Source organism: Plasmodium sp. gorilla clade G2, assembly GCF_900097015.1.
Source record: "Plasmodium sp. gorilla clade G2 genome assembly, chromosome: 13".
In the NCBI taxonomy this organism is placed as follows: domain Eukaryota; phylum Apicomplexa; class Aconoidasida; order Haemosporida; family Plasmodiidae; genus Plasmodium; species Plasmodium adleri (nom. inval.).
The window spans coordinates 50,001-71,020 of record NC_041705.1 but is presented as its reverse complement, the minus strand read 5'-3'; the positions used below and the strand labels follow the sequence as shown (position 1 = coordinate 71,020).

The following is a 21,020-nucleotide window of genomic DNA, read 5'->3' as shown; positions in this document are numbered from 1 at the left end:
AAAATAATTAACCTTATTATAAACGACACATAAGGAAAAATAATATATATAGAAAAATTTTCAGTTATATATAATCAATAGATCTTTAATTTCTTCGATTTAAAAAGTTATGTGTTCACAAAATATAGCATATGCATTTTGTTATATATAATAAAATTTGTTTTTATATTTTGTAAATATAAAAATATATGTATATATATTATTTAACCTAAGAATCAAGTATTTCTTAATGTATTAACGAAAAAAAAAAAAAAAAAGAAAAGAGAAAGGCCTCACGATATTTCACAGTAAAAAAAAAGAATTCCTTTATTAAAAATATGTATATATATATATATATATATATTTTATTTTATATTTATTTTTTATGCTTTATAAAATCTTATCAGATGTGATTAATATATTTTAAAGAGGATAATATAAATATATATCTAAAATATATAAGTGCTGAAATATATAAGGTTTTAGTTATATTTTTTTTTAATTGTATATATTTAACTTCTAAGATATTATAAAGGCTACGCATAACTTTTTTTATATTTTCAATAAATTAGATGATGCCAAAGGATAAGACTGCAAATGAATATATATAAATAAATAAATATATATATGTATATGTGAATAATTTAAAAATTTTTATATTAATATATTTGTTATGATATCTATAATATATAAATAAATATAACTTCATATCTATAATATGAAATCAATATATAAATATATATATGTATATATAAACATTTTTATTTTTTTGTAATAATATCATATGATTACTTTTTTATATATTTAGATTAATATGTCTTTGAGCTATATTTGATAATATAATTGTATTAATATTTTTTTTTTTTTTTTTTTTTTTTTTTTGTAAGTATTTCAATAAATTTATCCTAAATATTTAAAAAATTAATACAACTGGAAAAATTATATATATAATAATAATAATAATAATATTTGTCCATGTAATTTATTATTATATATTTTTAGTTTCATTTTTTATAATATATAGAAAAAAAGAAAATGAAATATGAAAAAAACTTATTGATACAAAAATGTATTAATATAATAATATATTAAAATTTAAAAAAACAAAAAAAAAAAATTAATTTATTTCATTTGATTTGATATAATTTTAATATTATTTTGTTTTTTTTAATTTTTTTTATACCTATAAAAAACAAGTAGTATATACATACATATATATATTAATAATAATCTTATACGCTTAATTATTTTAATTTTATTTTATATTATTTTGATTTATATAATAACATAAGTGTTGTATTTTTTTTTTTTTTTTTTTATAAAGGACCTATTTTATAATTATTTATGATAAAGAGTATTTTAATAGGTGCCTGAAAAAAAAGTAATATATGAAAAAAAATATCCAACTAATATATAATACTGATAAGATTAATAAGGGCACATAAATATATATATATATATATTTATATATATGTATATATTTTAGACAATAACTACATATATACATATAATATACATATATATAATTTTATATACACATATATTTTGATACGTATGTGTTTCTCTTATTAAATGAATAATAAATTGCAAGAAAACGTATCACCTAATGAAGATGTGGATATATATGAAAAATTAAAAACTTCTATTATAAATAGAAATGTGGAAGAATTCTATGAAGAATGTGTAAGTAAATTTTTGGAGAGACTAAAAAATATTGGAGATACTAATCATATAATATGTCATCACACGTATTCTGACATTGTAAGTTTTTTTTATTTAAACTTATTTGTTGATAATTCAGAGTTTCTACGTTTTGTATTATTATCACAAGATAATAATGAGAATATTAAAACTTGTAAAAGAAATATAGATGATAAAAATGAAAAAGGTGTTGAAAAAAAGAAAGAATCATTAGAAGAATTAGAATCCTATTTAAAAAACATTAAATTAAAATACTCTGAAAAAATAAAGAAGATAAAAAATGTAATTATCGATAATATAAGTAATTGTCAAAAATGTATTATGATATATTATTTATTGCAGAAAAAATTACAAGAAAAAATATCATCTAATATGAATAAGAAAGATGATAATATTACAAATATAATAAAAAAAGAAATTTTTGAATTTAATTTTTATCGTATAATTAATAAAATAACATGTCCAATAGGTTATAACAATGTTGATTCGATTATATTAGAATTAATGTTAAATGGTTCTAAAATATTTCAGATAGATTTAAATTATATTTTAGAATATAATAAAATAAATAAAGTAAATTTAAAAATATTTAAAGAAAAATTTATTAATTATGATAATGATGCAATATATAGAATCATAAAAGAATATGTTGATTATGATTCTTTAAGTTTTTTGTGTAATCTTTTATTTAAAGAATTTAAAAGAATGAAAAATTTATTAATACAAAATGATAACTCTAATAATAATGGAAATGAACAATATATAATAAAAGATAATATTAGTAATAATAATAATAAGAACAATGATATAATATGTAATGATAATATGTTATATGATTGCAATATACAATGCTTATTACCATATATTTATATTCATATCTTTATTCTTTTAAAACATAAACAAGTTGAAGAAACTGTTAGAAGAGTTTTAAAAGAAAGAATAATTTTATATTCCTTAATGCTTAATTCTTTAAGATATTCTGATAATTTTATACAGTTAATTATATTTAAGATTATAAATAATATTTTTATAGATGAAGAAGAATTTTTAAAAGATTCAAATAAAAAATTAATATCATCTATTTTTTCATATTGGATCAAATTATCCGATGGTTGTATTGTCAAAATGATAAATGCAAGTATAAACGATGAATCATCAACTAGCCATAATAATAATTTAAGTCGTAGTGGTAGTAATAATACAAAACAGAATAGTAACAAATTATATCATAATAGTTGTAATAAAAAAACAAAAAATGATGATGAAAATTTTTTAAAAAATAATTTTACAGATTATGATATATATAAATACATGCAAAGCTTAATTTGCGGTCTTTATTTATTAACTTTAATAAGAAGGAAAAAAAATAAAGATCATCATCATCATAATAATAAAAGTGATAAAACAAATAATTTTTCATATTTAAAAGAATACAATATGGATATGTTATCTTTAAGTCACTTTTTTATTAATGTTGATAATTATATATATCTTATAGGATTTATGTTTTCTGAGAACAAGGATACAATAAATAATCTATTTAATTTAATTTTTAAATTATTATATTTTATTAAATATTTAAAATCATATATTATTCAAAATAGAAACTTGAAAAATAAATATTTCGAAGATACATGTATATATTCATCAATAAATATATTATATAATATCATAGAAGTAACCAAGAAATTGTTTATAAGTTATTTTCATATAGATGAATATACAAAAAATTTGTATAAAAATTATTTTAGAGACAGGCCATTGACCTTTGAGAACATGGCCTTTTATATTATTCCTTTGTTTATAAGTCATGAGGATTATTATATACGTACATATGCAATTAAGGTGAAAAAAAAAAAAAAAAAAAAAAAAAAAAAAAAAAAAAAATATATATATATATATATATATATATATATATATATATATATATATATATGTGTTTATATGTATATATATTTTTTATATGTCTTTAAATATACGTGTATATATCTTTATATATATATATTTTTTTTTTCTTAGGTTTTGATTATCCTCCTGTCCGATGCTAACATTCGAGATTCGCTAGATAAAAAAAACATTTTCAAGATCTTCGATTTATTAATAAACATAGAAGGATGTAAAGGTTTATCACAAAATGAAGAAGAGGAAGAGAAAAAACATAAAAACCAACTTCTTCTGCTACTGTTTAAATGCAATATAAATGAAAATAAGTTATCATCTCATATAACAAATTTAATATTTAGTGAAAAGCAAAAAGGATTTCTTAAATATATTTCACGTTTATGTAATAATGAGGAATATTCTCTAATACATATGAAAAATATTTTTGAATATTTTTTTGTTTTATTAGTAAAAATAATTAATATAATAATAAGAAGAGCACAATGTAGTTTAAATATAGAAAAGTATAAAGATCTCTTTATGAATATTTATGAAGTTGTAGAAATATATATGAAGGAATTAAAAAAAGAAAAAGTAAAAAAACACAAATTAATATTTTTATCCTCAGCAATATATTTATGTCATTTAATAACGAATAGTATATATAAAGGTAAAATTCATTCATCTGTTCCTTATTTAAATATTGTAGTAACTTTAATAAAAAATATAGAACATCATTTAAATTTCATACACGATGATTTGATTTCTATTAATAAGATATCTAAGGATGTAATATCAGATAAGAAATTATTAATTGATACTCAGGAGGAAGATAATGAAGATGACGATACAAAAATTGTGAAGGATTTACATGTCTTATATTTTTATAAAAACCTATATAATGAAGAATTAGGCACAACTATAAGCAACAACAACAATAATAATAATAATAATAATATGAATAATAATATGTGTAATATTAATGGATGTGATAATATCGAAAATATTGATCATAGTTATATTAACACAATTTCTAAAGAAAATAAAAATAATGATATAAATTGTAAGAATAAAGAGTTTAGTGATAAAAACGTTAAATCTAACTCCTTGGATAACGAAGGAAGGAACAGTTTAGATATACTAAAAAACAAAATAAGTAAATATGAAAAATATATAAAAATGTGTCTTATTCAAAATAAAAATAATGATGAAATAATTTATAATTATATATACTGCTTTTTTTATTTATGTGTTAGTAATATGAATAAAAGAACAAGAAAAAATGTGGTAAAGTCATATGATTTAATTGTTAAATATATTATGAGAGATGAATATAAATTACATCGAGTAAAAAAAAAAAGTTTACTTTTTTCTTTGCCTACATATATTATTAGAGATGTTGAAAATGAAGGCAAAAGATATAATTTAATAATTGATAAATATGATTATATATTAAGAAGTTATATAATTGATTTATTTAAATGCAAAAGATATTTACCTTGTTTACTTTTATCATGTTTAAGTTTTACAAATACTATGATATTATTTTTAAAAAAAAAAAATTTTATAAATAGTACGACTAACAATAATATCACAGAGAAGGAAGATTTATTAGATTGTTTCATGTTAGTAAATTCAAAAACATGGTTTTATTTTAATGTTATAGTTGAATGTGTATGTGACTATTTTGTCAAATCCAAAAACAAAATGGATTTAAGAGATCAAAAAATAAAAGAACAAAAAATAAAAGAACAACAAAATGGAAATACACAAAAATGTAATAATAATAATAATGATAATAATAATAATAATAATGACGATATTTTAAATAAATTTGTATGGCAAATTATTAATTTAATTATAGACAGCATATGGAAAATACTTATATATATTTTTTATAATGTAAAAATTAATATATTCAGTATAAAAGTCAAAACATTCAGTATAAATATTTATGGAAGAGCAGCATTATTAATGTTTTTAAAATTTTATGAATCTTGGATTATATTTATCAAAACCTTTTTGACATCAGAAAAACAAATATTCATATCTAGAACTATATTGTTACCTGACTTATTTTATAAAAAGTTTGGTTTTTTATCATCCCAGGTATTAAGTTATTTTCATTTTATTGAATCTAATTTTTTTTCGGATAACCAAAATGAAATTAATTTAACATTATTAGAAAAACAGAAAGATATGATGAATAATATATTGGATGTTTTAATATATTTTATAAAAGATAAGGATCCAAAGAGTTATGTGAATGAGTTAAATAGTTTGTCACAATTTAAATTAAGGATAAAAAAATTAACCTTTCCAAAAAAATTACAAGATGCTTTTTTATTATCTACATATGACCATGTTTTTAAGAAGGCCAAGGAGTTATTATTACGTGTAGAGAAGACAAACACATCAGAATTGGATGAATGTAATGATAAATGAATAGAAAATATATGTTTATAAATGTATATTTTATATGGTTGTTTTTTTTTTTTTTTTTCTAATTATACTCACAAAAAATTATATATATATATATATATATTTATTTATTTATTCCTTAATTTTTATGTCCTTGTAGGTCGTGGTGAAGAACCAGATATGGATTCAAATTCTTTGCAAATGCTCAAGGGAGATAATAAAGAAAATGCTATTAATATTAACCATTCTGATTTATTTGTAGAAAAAGATTCAAAAACTATTATTAGGATTGACTCAAATTCTAAGGATGTAAATGTAGTTGAAAAAGATGATAATAAAGGAGGGAAAAAAGTATTTTCTTTAGAACATGCTAAAAAGATTATAGAAAAGAATGCCGCTTCAAAAAATACAAAGAGAGCAATAGTATTGAATGAAAATCTTACGGAAAAGAATAAACAACAATATTTCAAAGAGATGAAAGAAAAAAGAAAAGAATCAGAAAATTGCATAATGAAATATTTTATTATGTTACAAGAATTTTTGGATTGGGATTTTTTTAATTTAGATAACATTGAGAAATATAAAAATTCTATTAGCGAAGAATTACCTATACGTTTTGAGAGTGAGGAGGAGTATCACAAGTAATAAAATTAAAAGGACGAAAAAGAAGAAATATATATATATATATATATATATATATATATATATATGTTGTGTATAACCACATGTAGTATAGTTTGTCACTATATTGATATAAGATGGATGAAAAGTGATAATTCAATGGCTATCGCATATATATATGTGTGTTCATTTTTTTTTTTAGGTTTTTTCGCCCCATGGCGTTGGAAGAGTGCAGGTGTAGCATGCTCAATAACATGGTAGGAGATATGAACAAATATGTTATAAATATTGTAGGTAAGAAGAAAATGCCTTACTGGGTAATATGGCATGTATCATCAAGTAGTGAGAATAAGCGCAATTTAGATAACATAAAACCCATGGATTTAATAGCTTTAATTCCTTTTGATGAGGAGAAAAATAATAATACACTTGCAGATAATAATGACACAAATATAAAATATGAGAAATTAAAAGAGATTTTGAAATGTACTAAGCATGTTATTGGATTAGTTGATATTGGATCTAATAAATCTGATAATGTATTTGATATTAAATTAATTAATGAAGACAATTTACCTTCTAAGGTTGATAATGAGAAAACTCGTTTAAAATTAAATTTTATTACATGTAATAAATTCCATGCATATGTATTATGTAATCTTATGACTAATATTAGAGAATTTCAAAGTATATATTTAAGTCGAAACTGTCCTCTTTTTAATTTAATATTAAAACCTATAGGAGATAATAAAGTAAGAAGTGGTTTATATAGTATGAAAAATAATAATAATAATTATATATATAATTGTGATAAGGATAATAAATTAAAAAATGAATTAAATAAATTAACTAGACAGGAGAAAGTAATATTAAAAATTTTAAGTAAATATAATTTATTAAATGAATCACAAATAGAAGCTGTGAAATTAATTCTTTTAAATAAAAATAATATATCTTTAATACAAGGACCACCTGGAACAGGTAAAACTAAAACTGTTATAGGAATAGTGTCTGTTTTATATGCATTAATAAATAAAAAAAATTATGAAAAAGATAAGAAAAAAAAAGATTTGTCATATAATGAACAAAATGATAGTTCAAAGAAAAAAAAAATTCTCATTTGTTCTCCATCCAATTCAGCAATTGATGAAATTGCTAAGAGGATATTAAATGAGGGCTTGTTAAATTTTATTAACTTGATAAATTCTTATGAAAATAAGATAAAAAAGAATAACACCACCACATCAACAAAAAAATATAGTAGTAATAATAATAAGAAAAATATAGTTGGTGGTAATGATTTATATAATTCTTCTGATTTTAGTAGTGATTTTTTTTGTGATGATGAACCTTCCAACATTTCTAATGATAAGAATAATAAATCATCAAAGGATATTTTATTAAAAGGTTTGAAAAATGTAAATAAATCAAATAATAACGATATATTAAATGAAAAAATTCATAAATTCAAAAAAGAAGCAATTGCTCCTAAATGTATACGTATTGGATTATCAAAAAGAACACATGAAGAAATCCAACGAATTTCATTAGATTATATATTTAACAAGAAGAAAAGTTCTGATGAAAATCTTTATCATATACATTTTGACAAGAAGAAAAATAAATTAAATTATTCAAACAAAGCAGTAGATTATACAAAATCAAAAATGAATGAAATGAAAAATGATTTAAATATGAATAATTCTGAAAAGTATAGTGTTGATTGTAATGATATTAATGGAAAGTTTATGTTTAAAAAGGTTGAATTCATTGAAAGATTTTTTTCTGATGAATTAATAAATAATTTAGATAAAAAATATTTAGAAAATTTGTTATATTTATACAATGAATCATTATCACATTATGATTGGAGTATACAAAAATTGATATCAGAAAGAAATTATTTAGATGAATGTATGTCCAGATTGATTCAGACAGATAAACAAATTAGTTCATTTTATACTAGTAATAATAAAGAAGCTATGTTATCTGATAGTGAAATTATATTTAGTACATTATCTGGTAGTGCTTCTCCTGTTATTGAAAATTTAGAATTTGAATATTTAATTATAGATGAAGCATGTCAATGTGTTGAATTAAGTTGTTTAATACCATTTAGATTGAAGGTAAAAAATATTATAATGGTAGGAGATCCAAAGCAATTACCAGCTACAACATTTTCATCAGATTGTAGAAAGTATGGTTATAGTCGTTCTTTATTTGAGCGTTTATTATTATGTAATGTGTCTAGTGTTTTATTAAATGTTCAGTATCGTATGAGACCAGAAATTTGTTATTTCCCAAATAATTATTTTTATAATGGTTTAATTAAGAATGCTGATATATTATCGAATAAGCCTTTTTTTTATTATTTTCAGGATTTGAATTTTTTTGGATGTTATAAATTTATTAATATAGATGGAATAGAATCTATGACATATAATAAATCTTATATAAATTATGTTGAAGCATATTTTATATATAAATTAGTATTATATATAAAAGATATTATTTCGAAACATCGAGATAACTCTAAATCTGTTCCTAATTTATATAAATTACCTGTACATTTTAGTTTGAAGGATATAGGTATTATTTGCCCATATCAATCACAAGTACATTTAATAAGAAATATGTTTGAAGAATCTTTTGAAGATAAAATTGCATGCCCCGAAGTGTCAACAGTTGATGCATTTCAGGGTAGGGAGAAGCATATAATAATATTTTCTTGTGTAAGGTCTAAATTGGAGGTGTTAGAAAATAGTAAGTTGTTACATAAGATGGGAGCTTATAATAAGGAGGATAATAAATGGAAAAAAAATAAAGGAAGACATGCCATGTATGATAGTGACGACATTTCTGAGTATAATATGGATGCAAATGAAAATAATAATAAAAGTAGTGGAAATGAATTTAATAGTGATGATGATGAGGATGATCAAGAATGGAAATACGATTATAATGATGGAGTACATACCAAAAAATGGATATCTTCTAAAATGCCTAATATAAAAAATGAAAACGATTTTCGAGCTATACAAAAATTTGGAAATAATATTGGTTTTTTAAAAGATGAAAGAAGATTAAATGTTGCTTTGACAAGAGCTAAAGATTATTTATGGATAATAGGAAATCGTAAAAATTTAGAAGTGAATGAAACATGGGATTGTTTAATTCAGAATGCTATAATGAGAAAATGTTATTTAGATTTAAAAATTAATTTTGAAAACAGTACAACCGAAAATATAATAAAAGAGAAAGTTAATGATTTTTTTATACATTTGCAAAAGGATATAAATGAAAAAAAATATGAATCTTCAGAAATGAGTAGTAATTTATCTTCTAATTCTGGTATAATCAAAGAAGATCACGATGAAGAAGATAATTATGATGAAAATACAGTAGATGATGATAAATTATTTAAAAATAAATTTGGATTAAATAAAAATAAGTATAAGCAAAATACAATTTGGAATAATTCAGTGGACAAAGAATTTAGTTTTAGTCGAGCTTATACAGGAAATAGTTACTGGTCGAATTATAGTAATAATGAAAAAGAAAAAAAAAATAAAAATTATGAAAAAAAAGGTAAAAGAAAAATAAATGACACTTTACTCGACGATGATTTGTTAACAAAAAGAAGAAAATATGACCCATATGATAATTCGAATGTGTGAAGATAAAAGTATAATTATATAACATATAATGTTATTTTTAATATATATATATATATATATATATATGTATGTGTTTTTCTTTGTTTCTTTTTTTTTTTTTTTTTTTTTTGCTTCTTTTTTTTGTTCTATTTTTAAAATATTTCTTATTTAAAACGTAAGTAAAAAAAAACAATAACAATAAATAAAAAATATATTTCAATGAATATATCTATATATAGGTATAATAAATAAGGTGTCTATATTATGTATATATATATATAATGAAAAAATAATTTTATTTTTTTTATATAATATATACCATCATAATTTAAATTGATTCATAAAAAAAAAATAACTTAATTGATAAGAATAAATTGGAAAATATCTGAATAATTTATATAATATATATATATATATATATATATTTAAAGAAAAAAAAATAATACAAGAGCTGTACATACATAGATATTACACATTTGTTATACTTTATTTTAATGAAATATGTATAATTCAAAACTGATATATATATATATATATATATATATATATATATTTACATGATTTTCTCTATATATATGGCAATGTTATTTTTGTGTTTTTTTCTTTATATTTAAAATATTGTTTAAGATAAACATTTTAACTTACACATTTTAATTAAAACTAACTAAAATTGATAATTATTTATTTCAATATATTTATTTAATTTTTTACATTATATTTGTATAAAAAAAAATATGGAGCAAACACAAACAAATAGGGTTGTTGAAACTAGCCAAGGTTTGAAAAAGGACAGTCATTTTTTTTTTGGAGGTATTTAAATATTAAAAGAACAATAATATAATGCAAGCGTATATCTCTATATATATATGATAAATATAATAATATGTAAAAATGATCATTTACAATATATTATTTATGTTTTTATATTTATAGAGGGGGTATGTTTGTAAAATGTTAAGAGTATATAATTAAAAAAAAAAAAAATAAACTTATCCATATAGAGAGATAAAATGAAACAGTATTATATTTATTGATTAGGGTACATTAGTACGATTTGTAATTATTGTTGTGGATATTATAATGTTGATAAATTTATTAATAGACATGAATATTAGCTGTGATGGATATTTACGTAATAATAAATAAATAAATAAATAAATAAATAAATAAATAAATATAAATATAAATATATATATATATTTATATATATCGATTAATTTATACATTTTTATTGCCAACATAGGCCTTTGGGTTATAGGAGCTCTCCTATTAGTAATATTAAAAATTAGAAAAATATTTATTTTAAAAATGTTAATGTACTCAATATGCATCCAATAAAAATGTATTACCGAAGAGTTTTTTTTTATTTTCTTTCATTGAAAGAATTCAAAGACATTTAAAGGAAAACAAAGGAGTAATAATATATTTATGAAAAATGAACATGTTATAGTTTTATATATGTCTTATGATTATAAATAGTATCAAATATAAATATATATATATATATATATTATATTATTTTTTGTGTAGTTTTTCTCTGAGGTTGTTTTAATGCTTATATGTTTTCTATGGACCTTTTTTGGGACTATTCAAGTAAATTTTTTCATGATATGTAAAATTATTTTTTAAATTATGTGTTCATATTTTATCGTTAATGTTTTATGATTTTTTTTTTTTTTTTTTTTTTTTTTTGTGTGTGTGTGGGAAGATTAATAAATCTGGTGCTTGCCAGAAAAATGCACCTAACTTATTTTGGACTGTATTTACCTTGGTTACTATTATTTGGTATAAAATAAAAAAAAAAAAAAAGCTTGACATATATACATGTATATTATTATATAAATATATATATATATATATATATATATATTTTAATATGCTTTATTTTTAGGTGTTCCATAATTGGACTAATTTTAAGTCTTATGATTATAACAATAGTGAGGAAAAAAATATACCCAAATAGTTTTATTATTATTATTATTATTATTATTATATATATATATATATATATATAGCATATAATGAAAAATATATATCTTTAATTTTTCAGGGCTCATTTTTTATTGTCCGTTCTAAATTGACAAAAATATAATCATTACAAGGGTATTTTATTTTTTTGAGATGTTTAAATATGGTTGAAATGATGAAAAAATTTTAAGAAACAAAAATATTGATATGAATAAATTGTTATTATTTTTATTTTTTTACAAGAGATACATGATGTAAATATTTATACAATAAGAAAAAAAGAAAAGTTAATTTTAAACATATTATAAGGGATTAATATGTATATATATATATATATATATAAATAGAGACATTTTGTTATTATTTTTTTAAATTGTTTATATAAATATATTTGTGTAAACAGACGTTTTTGTCCTTTTTGTTTAAATATTAATAGAACAAAAGATTACAGTTGTCAAAATCGGAGTTCATAAAATATTCAAAATATAAATATATATTATTATTATTATATGTATAATTTTATGTAAAAATTCGTATATGTCCAATAGAAAAATAAGGAAATTAAATTAAATAATAAGATATACATATTTACCACTTATTCAAAATCACATATATGTATGTATATATATATATATATATAGAACATTAATTTTTTTCCGTTCTTTTTCTTCAAGTGAATAGGTTCATAATATTTATATTTTAAAAATAATATATTTAATATGGTGGTTTAGTGTAAACTCTAATAATATATATGGAATAAGAATTTATCATATAAATAAATATATGTATATATTATATAATTAAATTGTATGAAAGTAGTTAAATATTTTACTTATTTATATACTAATTTGTTATATTTTTTTATTATTCAAAAAAAATATATATATATAAATGTAATATTAATGGTTTGCAGCCTTTATATTATTTAAGAAAGATGAAAAAAACATAAGGAAATAGTCATATTATATATATAAACTTTTAAATGAATGTGTTGTACATATATATATGAATATATAAATAATGTAAAAAAAGCAAAAGGAAATTTATATACATAGTGAGTATTAATTTTCTTTTTGAATTGTGATATATATAGTTGCATATATAATATATAATAACCTAATCTAAAAAGGAATATTAGATTAGGGTGTAATATCTATATTTACTTTGTTTATTTAATATTTATTATTATTATTATAAATAAAATTTGGAGAATATTGAATTTTTTTTTTTTTGTTATATAAATATATATATTTATTATATATATATATATAATATTAAGTATAATATATTTTTGCTGTTTGACCTAAAAAAATATATATATATATAATATATTAGGTTAGAGAGCATGTAATATATAATAAAATTATTTTATGTTTTTGTTTTATTTTTATTTTTGTTAAAATAATATAATAATATATACCACATTATTATATGCTAAATATTATATATATATATATATATTACTAGTATTTCATATATTTGAACTATCTAGAATACTATGATGAATCATATATATATATATATATATATATATATATATATATATATATATGTATGTATATATGTGTGTATATATAATATGAGTTGGTATACATATATATACAAATATATAATGTTTAATATATATAATAATATGTATTAAAAAGTGTATAAAATATTATAACCATATTCCTAAAAAAATATTATTTATATATATTTTTTCATAATAATATTACAAATATTTCATATTGTTAATAGTATAATTAGTATATGTGTTTATTGTGAATTTATCATTATTTTTATAACATTTTAAATATATATAAAATATGGTAAAAATGTTATTAATATTTTTTTATAACCCCAAAATTTTCTTGTATATTTTATACATATATTTCATTATATTATATATTATATAAATATTATTATTATTATAATATATTCATTTGTATTTTTTTTAAATTTGTTCCTTTTTTTCTCTTTATTGGTTAAAGAAGAAAAAACTACACATTTTAGTAATAGCTTTATGTTATATTGTTAATATTTATAATTTATTCATAAATATATAATTTAAAAAAAAAAAAAAAAATTCTCCTTTGGTTTTTCCTTTTAAATGGTTGTATATTTTCATTTGAGAACTATGAATTTCTGTGTATAAATATTTTATTTTGTAAGAATTTTTTTTTATTATTTTTTTTATTTTTTTATAAAATAAAATGAATTATTTTAATGTATATATTTATGTAATATTTTTGTTAATTATTATAAAAAACGAAGTAGTAAAAGGTCAAAGATTAAATAGACGCAATGAGTCAAAAAAAGGTAAGAAAAATATAATATATATATGTATAATGAGTACGTTTTTTTTTTTTTTTTTTTTATTATTTTTATTTTTTCTATTATTTTTTATTTTTTTTTATTATTTTTTATTGTTTTTATTATTTTATTTCTTATTTTTTTTTTATAGAACCAAAAGTACCTGATGAGGTTGACTATATAACAATGAATAGTTTTATTTCACCTGAAGAAAATAGAAAATTAGCTTATGGCAAGGTTCAAAATACAAATGAAAAATTTAAAAAAATAGAAAAAGCTAAACATAAACTTAGAGATCAGTTATATGTGTTCTTGGCTGGATTAGGTATGCTTTTATTAAAACAAACTGTTATGTTATGTTTTAAAATTGTAAATCGTCAAATGAAATTAGCAAAAAGAAAGAAAAAAACATAACTTATATATATATATACTATCAAATGTAATTACATAAATAATTTATATTTGTGCACTACATATTAATTTTTATACAATTTATTGATTATATATATTAAATATACATTTAAATATTTATATGTATACCTTTTTCTTTTTGTATGCTTCATGTAAATTTTTATATTTTGTTGTGTATATATCATAATATATTATATTTTTTATGCACATATTTCACAATATATAATTTTTTATTTTATTATTTATTTTTTTTTTTTTGTTATAAATTGTTATATATATAAATATAAATATATATATATATATATAAGAATACACACTCTTGATTATTTTGAATGCTCAAGTGAAATATATTTTGTTATATATATTTTAAATTATAAAAATGATTTTATGATAATTTTTTTTTTATTTTTTTAATCTTTTCTTTTTCATTTTCTTTTTTTTTTTGTGATATATATACTAATTTGTATGTATTTATTTTAAAAATTGTATACATATATGTGATAATATATATGAAATTTTAATAATTTGCGAAATACTTTACTTTGTTGAATTTCTCTTTTCTGAATAAGTCATATATATATATATATATAAAATCATTATGAATTTTTATAATAATATAATTTTTAAAACTTTTAAAATAATTCTACATAAATTATTTATTAATGAATCTTTTGTTTTTTTCTTTTTCTTTTTAATACATTATAATATTCCACTTTGTTTTCTATTTATGTGTACTCATATATTTTACCATTTAAATATTATTAAATATAATATATTGAATAGTGCTTATAATAAATAAAGGTAAAGTGAATAAAAAAAAAGAATTGTTTTAAATATTATATATATATATATATATATATATATGTATGTATGTATGTATACACGATTTTATATTAATACTTCAATTTTTTTAAGACCATATACTATTTGTTATATATGTAGATATTATATATTTGTGAAAAAAAAATTAAAGATCGTGCCTCATTTATCATTTTATTTAAATAAAAAGAAAAAGATAACATATCCATTACGGAGTTGGAACATATTCTTGAATAAATAATAGGATTATATAAATATATATTGTAATATAATTTATTTTATATGGCTAGAAAATTTCGATGGTCCTTTTTAAAATTAACTTTTTTTTCTTGTAAAAATAAAATGACATAAAAATATTGTTCACACTGTAGTGTTATAAAAGGAAATAATACATATTTTAAATGATATAAAAGAAAAAGATGAGTATATAAAAGTATATGTTATATTGAGTACTATAATGTGTAATGCATATGGTAAATATATTTTTTTTAAAGAAATATTATATAACTTAAAAATATAAAAGTGAAGGAAAAAATGATGTGTCTTATTTTAAAGAAAGGAAGTGTCCATGCTTTTGAATGTTAAACATAAGTATACATTTTTTTATTTTATTATTATGTTTTATTTATTATTATTTTATTTTTTTTTTTTTTATGCATGCATATATGTATATTTGTTGTCTACAACAATATATATATATATATTTATTAGTGGTCTATTAAAACATGTAAATATAATATAATTAAATTATTAAATGAGAAAAAAATATGTGTCATGAGATTTATAATTTTATATGCATAGATTCATGTTTTATTAAATATGTATTCGAAAAGTAAAATATATCATGTAATGCATATATATATTTATATATTTAATATTTTTATTTTGTAAAAATATATGAAGAAATAATAGATTTGTTCTTTTAAACACTTAATAATATTATTAATGAAAATAAAATAAAATAAAAACAAAAGAAAAGAAAAAAAATATATTGTATTATACATGCTTATTGTACTATTTTTCTCTTTTTTTTTCTATATATTTTTATTCTTTATATAGTTAACAAAAAAAAAAAAAAAAAAAAAAAGCCATTGTTTTTTTCTTTTTTTTTGTTTTTTATAATTTTTTTTTTGTTTTTTTTTTTTAAGATATTTTTTTTTATTTCATTTTATTTTATATTTCTTTTGAATTTCAATTCATTTTCAACGGTTCTCTATATTTGGTTATATATTTATAAATATATAAAAAAATGTTTATTAATTTATGTATAATAATTATTAAGCATGCAAGAATATTTATATGTACTTATTGATCTATTATGAATTTCATTTTTTTTAAAGTTTTATAATTTTTTTTTTTTTTTTTTTTTGTTCAGTTGTAAAATAATTATATATATATATAAATATATATATATATATATATATTTATATATATATATATTTTTTTTTTATTGTTGTTAATTTTTTTTTCTTTTTGAAATGAAGGTTTCTAAATTAGTCTTGTTTATGCACATATTTTTTATTATAAATATCTTATGTCAATATATTTCTTTAAATGCATCAAAAATAAATAGAAAGGGTATAAAAACACAAGAAAATAAAAAAGAAAATATTAAAAAAATTGATAAAGCTATAGAAGAACAAAATAAAAGGAAGAAAATAATTTATTATTCATTGATAGCATCTGGAGCAATTGCATCGGTTGCGGCAATATTGGGATTAGGATATTATGCATATAAAAATTTACAAGAAGATGATTTTTATTATAATAAATATTTAAAATATAGAAATGGAAAATATAATATAAAATATCAAGATGGAGCTATAGCAAGTACTAGTGAATTTTATATAGAACCTGAAGGAATAAATAAAGTGAACTTAAATAAACCTATAATTGAAAATAATAATAATGTAGATGTGTCAGTTAAGAAATATAATAATTTTGTAGATATAGCACGAGTTAGTATACAAAAACATTTTGAATGTTTATCAAATGATCAAAAAGATTCTCATGTAAATAATATAGAATATATGCAAAAATTTGTTCAAGGATTACAAGAAAATAGAAATATATCTCTATCAAAATATCAAGAAAATAAAGCTGTTATGGATTTACAATATCATTTACAAAAAGTTTATGCAAATTATTTATCTCAAGAAGGGAACTAAAATATTAACAAACGGTATTTTGGAAATAATCAGAAGAAACTTATATAATATAATATATCATACACATGAATATCCTTAATCTTCAATTTATTAACCATAATATTGTAAAATCTTACAAAAATTTATATATATATATATATATATATATATATATTTAGAGGGAATAATATATCTATTTTACTATATAATATATTTAAGACAAAATCTGGATTATAAAAGCGTAATTTTTTTTTAATCAAAAAGATAAATAAAGAGTTGTAAAAATATGAATATATTTTTTAATGTTTCTAAAAAAGGACATAATTAAATTCCTTTTTTATCATACATTTAATTTGTAGATATATCTGATATTATTAAGAATAATATATATATGAAAAACTTTTAAGTCATATTCAGTTTTTCTTTTTTTTTTGTATTATAAAAGGAAATATTTAAAAAAAATTTCCTTTAGTTATAATATATTTGTATAATATGTATTTGTATAATAACAATATTATATTTGTTTCAATATTTTCATTCTGTTTTTTTTTTTTTTTTTGTGAAACATATTGTTTCAAGATTAATATATATATATATATATATATATGTTGAAAATTCATACTATGCATATACATATATTTGTATTAATATTTTTGAAAATGTTATTTTTTAAAGTGTCATTTTTAATTATATTATATATATATATATATTTCTTTTTACTTTTATTTTAAATATGCATATTCTTTCTATTTTTTTTCTGTAATAAGAATTTGTTAAATAAATTTTTGAATATATATATTTTTAACAACTTTATAACTTTCATTTTATATATTTAAACGTTTTAAAATTTTTATAAATGTAAAAAAGGGGAAAAAAAAAAAAAGTAAATAAAACAAAATAAATAAATATATATATATATATACATATATATTATGTGAATTATTTGCTTTTATGTAATTTAAAAATTTGTCTATAAAGTATTATGAATTGAACGTTGAGCACACTGAAAAAAATATAATAAATTTAAAACCTTGAAAAACATATTAATTAAAGAGATAACTAAACAAGGAGAACTATATAGTTCTGTTACATTATAAGATAACAGGAGGAATTATGTACGAATAAATTATATTATATATATGTATATTCTAAGGTATGTTTTTTATTTTATATTTTATTGTTATGGAAACATAAATTTGTAGTGTTACAAGTTGTAATATTTTTGTTTAAAAAAAATATATAATAAATAATAAATAAATATCTTTTTCTTATAATAAATCTTATATATATATTTTTTTTTTTTTTTTTTTTTTTTTTATAATTAAGAGTATTTTAATTTCCCTATTTTTTTCATCATTATAAGTATATATGAAAAAAATTATAAAAATTATTAGACAGGATAGTGCATATTGTTTATGTATAATATAAATATATATATTAATATATATGCACTGATGGTACGTATTGATATAATCAAAAAAAAAAAAAATTTATATATTAATTTATGTATATAATATATATATATAATATAGATATATGTGTATTTATTGTTTATACCTTTAAATTAGCATGTTTCAAAGATAATAATTATTATGCACATTTTGTATATACATATTATGTTTATTATATATATATATATATATAATATAATATATATATAATATAATATATATATATTATATATTTATATATACATACAATATATAATATATATATATATATATATATATATTAATTATAGACATTATAATTACTACAAATTTCATTTACATTTTTGTTTTTTTTCTTTTTTTTTTTTTTTTTTTTTAAATAACAAAACTATTAATAAACCATCTTTTTACCTTTTTTTCATTTCTTTTTATTTTATTTTTTTTTTTGCGAATTTTCAAATAGTTTATTATTTGTATTGAGTATAATATATATATTTTGCAGATGTTTATTTAAAAATATAATATTTTATATAAATCTTATATTATATATATATATATATATATATGTAAATTATAAATATTATGTTTATATATGTATAATCTATATATACATTTCTATTTTTTAAATGTTTTTTTATAAAAATTTGCAAAATGAAAAAAATATTTATATAATTGGAATATATATAAATTTAAAAAATATTAAATATGAAAGAATAAATATATTTTAAAATATTTTTTATATAAAATTATTAAGTATATATTTATATAATACAACTTTGTCTTTATTTCCCCTTTTTAATAATTATAATATAAAAAATATGTTTTTTTTATTTCCATATATTAAATAAAAATTACATACAACATATATATTACTTTTTATTTTTTTTTAAAGGGGGGAAATATATATATTTATATATTTTTATTTTTTTTTAAAAAAACAAAAATGATAATAATTTAAATTTTTTTTGTTATTGTTAAATAATATTCATATTTTTTATTTCGTTGTATTTTCCTTTTTTTTACATATGAATGTTAAAATAAAAAAAAAAAAAAAAAAAAAAAATATATATATATATTATATACAAAATATATGCATTTTAAAAATTTTAATAAAAAAAAAAAAAAAAAAAAAAATTAAATATATATATATATATATATATAACTATTATTTTTTTGTGTACGCCATTTTGTATATTTTTGTAATTTTTATGGACACCAAAAGAAAATATAATATATATATATATTATATAGAAAAGTTGGACTATTTATTTAAATATTATATATATATATAGTATTAAGCGTATAAAGGAAATTGATAAAGGAATGAAAAATTAAGTATTAAATAAAATTAATTATATATAACATACATATTTTTATATATAATTTATTATATATATATATATATATATAAAGGATATGATATTATATATATTTTTTTTTTTTTTTTTTTTTTTATTAAAATAAGCATCATATTATAATTTCTACATGGAATATTATTTTTTGTACGCCTTTTTTAATATATTTATAATGTACTTAAAATATAATATTTAATTCTTATGCATGTGCTTGCATACAGATGTAAACACAAAAAGGATCTCTTTATGTATATATAATAAATATACACTTTTAAATAAGATTTATAACTGTATTTTTTTTTTTTTTTTGTGCTTAAAAATTTTTCATTGGTTTATTTT

The 21,020-nt window shown here is 17.4% G+C and overlaps 4 protein-coding genes across 4 annotated transcripts; all 4 read left to right on the top strand.

The window, feature by feature from the left end:
* Positions 1 to 1,551: 1,551 nt before the first annotated feature.
* Positions 1,552 to 10,280, top strand: PADL01_1301300 (conserved Plasmodium protein, unknown function; the record flags this gene model as incomplete). The annotated part of the gene is made up of 4 exons (XM_028683534.1): positions 1,552 to 3,525; positions 3,700 to 5,992; positions 6,143 to 6,623; positions 6,806 to 10,280. 4 exons carry the CDS (start codon positions 1,552 to 1,554, stop codon positions 10,278 to 10,280), a joined length of 8,223 nt encoding a protein of 2,740 aa, XP_028539703.1.
* A 713-nt stretch (positions 10,281 to 10,993) lies between these two features.
* PADL01_1301200 (conserved Plasmodium membrane protein, unknown function) lies at positions 10,994 to 12,351 on the top strand (the record flags this gene model as incomplete). The annotated part of the gene is made up of 9 exons (XM_028683533.1): positions 10,994 to 11,069; positions 11,193 to 11,197; positions 11,298 to 11,391; positions 11,503 to 11,531; positions 11,614 to 11,673; positions 11,790 to 11,852; positions 11,968 to 12,044; positions 12,151 to 12,196; positions 12,310 to 12,351. The coding sequence occupies 9 exons, from the start codon at positions 10,994 to 10,996 to the stop codon at positions 12,349 to 12,351; spliced, it is 492 nt and encodes a 163-aa protein (XP_028539702.1).
* Positions 12,352 to 14,419: 2,068 nt separating this feature from the next.
* PADL01_1301100 (Plasmodium exported protein, unknown function) lies at positions 14,420 to 14,933 on the top strand (the record flags this gene model as incomplete). Its single annotated transcript, XM_028683532.1, has 2 exons — positions 14,420 to 14,525; positions 14,671 to 14,933. The coding sequence occupies 2 exons, from the start codon at positions 14,420 to 14,422 to the stop codon at positions 14,931 to 14,933; spliced, it is 369 nt and encodes a 122-aa protein (XP_028539701.1).
* A 2,294-nt stretch (positions 14,934 to 17,227) lies between these two features.
* On the top strand, positions 17,228 to 17,917 carry PADL01_1301000 (early transcribed membrane protein 13; the record flags this gene model as incomplete). Its single annotated transcript, XM_028683531.1, has 1 exon — positions 17,228 to 17,917. One exon carries the CDS (start codon positions 17,228 to 17,230, stop codon positions 17,915 to 17,917), a length of 690 nt encoding a protein of 229 aa, XP_028539700.1.
* Between the last annotated feature and the right edge of the window lie 3,103 nt (positions 17,918 to 21,020).